This window comes from Pygoscelis adeliae, unplaced genomic scaffold (assembly GCF_000699105.1).
Source record: "Pygoscelis adeliae isolate BGI_AS28 unplaced genomic scaffold, ASM69910v1 Scaffold26, whole genome shotgun sequence".
Lineage (NCBI taxonomy): Eukaryota > Metazoa > Chordata > Aves > Sphenisciformes > Spheniscidae > Pygoscelis > Pygoscelis adeliae.
In genome coordinates this window covers 1,355,766-1,359,257 of record NW_008825104.1, presented here as the reverse complement: position 1 = coordinate 1,359,257, position 3,492 = coordinate 1,355,766, and the positions used below count along the sequence as shown (strand labels likewise).

At 39.1% G+C, this 3,492-nt stretch overlaps 1 protein-coding gene across 1 annotated transcript; it reads left to right on the top strand.

Annotated features, from left to right (window-relative positions):
- Nucleotides 1-1,336: 1,336 nt before the first annotated feature.
- Nucleotides 1,337-2,648, top strand: DMRT2 (doublesex and mab-3 related transcription factor 2; the record flags this gene model as incomplete). Its single annotated transcript, XM_009327222.1, has 1 exon — nucleotides 1,337-2,648. A coding segment is annotated over one exon (1,062 nt), but the record flags the coding sequence as incomplete, so codon positions are not given.
- Between the last annotated feature and the right edge of the window lie 844 nt (nucleotides 2,649-3,492).

The window sequence follows — 3,492 nt, the reverse complement described above, 5'->3', positions numbered from 1 at the left end:
TTCCCCCCACCTCCCCCGCCCAAAATAACGCCTGAAATGCTAGCAACGGTAATTTGAAATTTGAGAGTTACTGTTACAAGCTGACATTCTTTTTACATGACTACCCAGCAGCGTTTTGCAGTGCAGGGTAATTTATTTGCGGGATTTTTTTTATCAGCAAATAAGTAAATCAATTAGTGTTTTTGTTTCCCCCCCGTTTGATCTGAACGCCTAACACATTGCTGCATTATCAATAGTAAGATATACATAATCGGGTGCTCATTTTTTTTTTCCCCGTCGAAAATATTAACTGTGGAAGAATGACATTTTAAAGATGGTATATTTTTTGTTCCCCACTCTTTCTTTGGATCATGCCCGAATTTATTTCTTTAATTACTTTCCAAACAATAGCCCTGTGAAGCATTACAGTTCTCAAATCTAGCTTCTTTTTTCCCCCAAAATAGAAAGCAATTAAAATTTTGTCCTGTTAGAAACCTCTAATTTTCATCTACAGCTCACTCTTAAAAAAATCTCTTCTGTATTCTTTCCTCTAATTTATCTTAACTTTCTTTTCCTTTTCTCCTAGTTCTCCTTGGAATTTTCTACCATCTGTAGCAATGTGTACATAGTGATTCATCTTTAGAGAATAGAAAAGGCATCAGCTGTAGGTATAGATATCTTCCTTGGCAATGGGGAAACTCGTGTGAGAGGAATGGGAGTGAAAACAGGTAAAATCCTGTTGTCCTTACTCATGTAAGTAGTTCCATTAATTCAATGGGATTACTTGTCTGGGTAGAGCAAACAGGATTGGACCCTATTGGTTATATTGAATGAATCCAGTTAGCCTGGTAATTGAATATACTGGAGACTGGATTTCTATGTTTTATTCAAGTTCTCTTTTAGTTCAGAAGAAATAAAATACTCGAATACTTTCCGTATTTGTTAAAAATTGATCTCCTTAAGCTGCATGATGCAATACCAGTCGTAACACACAGCAGGGTTTTGCCTTTTTTTTTCTTTTTTTTTTTTTTCTTCTTTTTTTTCTTTTTTTTTTCCCTCTCGATCTGCTGTTTTGGAATTGCTTTTTAAAGTTACTAATCAGCTAGCTTTGAAGGAGACAACACATGTCAGAGGAGCAGGGCTTGCTTATCTGTGTTGAGGAACTTGTACTGAATGTGCCTGACAGCGCAGGGAGCTAAGCCTCTGTGGCACAGTGACTTCAGTAGGAGCTGACGGTGTCCAGGGTTTGTAGCAAGTGCTTGGCGCCTGGCGGGACTGGTTCCAAACGGAGCCCTTTTACAAACACAGCTTTAATGTTTTTCTTATGCGGCGTCACTCCTAATGCTGCTTTGTTGTTTTAGGTTACCGTCCTATTCCAACAGACCCTTACCTGGGAGGGAATTCACCCTTGCCACCCCCTGTAAGTGACAGGATGAGAAAGAGACGGGCTTTTGCTGATAAAGAGTTGGAGAACATTATGCTAGAGAGAGAGTACAAAGAGAGAGAGGTGATGGAAGCTACACAAGCAGCTGCCCTTTTCCTCCCTAACCGCATAGTGCATGGAGCTGAATACAACTCGTATAAAACAGCCTTCAACACTACTCAAGTTGATACTCCGAACAAGGAGTTTTGCAATTTTTTACCAACCTGCCTTGATCTAACCATGCAGTATTCAGGATCCAGCAACATGGAACTAATTTCTTCAAATGTCAGTGTAGCTACTACCTACAGGCAGTATCCCCTGTCTTCTAGGTTCTTAGTGTGGCCAAAATGTGGCCCCATTAGCGATGCTCTCCTGTACCAGCAATGCCTGTTAAATGCTACTACTGTCCAAGCTCTCAAACCGGGGGCAGGTTGGGATGCCAAGGTCTCACAAAGTCAGGACTGTCCCAACACTGAGCATGACATCATGTCTCCAAAACTGGAAAATTCACTCGTTCTGACCCACACGCAAGACATTCAGCAGTCATGTAATGAGATACCGTGCCTTCCTCAGGAAGCTCGTGAGAGGTCAGCTTTCTCTCCTCCAAAAAGGACTTTCTCTCAGATTTCTGTTAAGGATTCTTTGGCTCCTCAGGAACAGGTATTAAGCAAGATCAGCAAAGACAGTACCAAGCCCCCTCCACCGCTCAAATACGGTCCATTTCAGTCGCTGTTCCAGCAAACGTTTCCTGACAGATCAGGAGCAGAGTTGAGAACATCATTTGTGAAAGAGACTTTTGAAGATGCTTCTAAGAAATACAGAGAGTGTGCCATTAAAGAGAACCAAAAATACAAGTTTACAATAGACAAATGCGCAAAAGATTTCTTTGGGGCCAAACAGCCCACAACAAAACTTTCAACAACAGAGCCACTGTCATTTTCAGTTGAATCCATCCTTAAACGACCTTCTTCTGCAGTTGCTAATGTCTCTCAATGAATAAACTATACCTTCAGTGTAGAGAGTTTGTATGCTATGCTTTCTGCAGAATTGCTACTGCCTGCCTTGTCTCTCTTCTCTTAAAAGATTTGTAAAGAGGAATTTCTGCTGTAAATGGTAATTATTTCTTTTATCTCAAAATGATGTACATAAATATGCATGTTTTCTCCTTGGAAAAAATAAATATATTTAATTTTTTAAAATTGAAACTGCATGTACAGACTGTAAAGTGTTGTTATTTTAAGCAGCACTTCAACCCATTCAATAAAATGAGATTAACTACAAGCATAGACATATTCCTGATCTGTTTTGTCTCTAGTATCTCACAAGCAAGTATGCCCTACTTTCAGAATATACTTACTCTTATATCTGCTATTATCAATGTACTTACGAGTTATCTTGGTGGGGTAAGTGGTCATTTCTGCTTTGAACCTCCAGTAACTAAAAGAATAGGTAACTATGGTGCATATAGTCTAGTGTGAATTCACAAGACTTTTTCTCTTAACTTAAGTGAGGTTTGGATCAGATTCCAAATGCCTTTCTTATTCTGAAAGGGGAGTGCATGCTAGTGTAGAAGACTGGTTTATTCCACACCTCACTATAAAAGCTTCTGTTCCTAAAGCAAAAGAGTTATTAGCTTGGATTTGAGGAGAATGGCTCTGGTGAGCTTTTGGATAAAAAGTCAGCATTTTTTAAAATTCGATTTTTGAATAAAAGGTCTGATTTTTTTTTTTTTTTAATGTTCAGCTGACTTTACTCTGGATTTCCACCCCCTAGAATATTTTCCTTCTGAAAACGTTTCACCTTTGTGAAATCAGCAAGAGCCTGAGATTCTTGTGTTGTGGTAATTGAAATGACCTTCAGGCTGTAAAAATGATGCATAGAATCATCACTGCTAATGAGAAATCAAGTAATGATCTCTCAGTTTTGTAATTCTACGCCCTTTTGCAGGGATAGCAGAAATAAAGGAGGTTAAGCAGTAGAATTTACCTGGGAGCCTGAAATGCCCTCAAGGTTGTAGAAAAAGGTGTTACCAGCTCTCATTATGACTGAGCTTGAAGCTTTCTAAATTCGTGATTTTGTAAGTTTTTCCC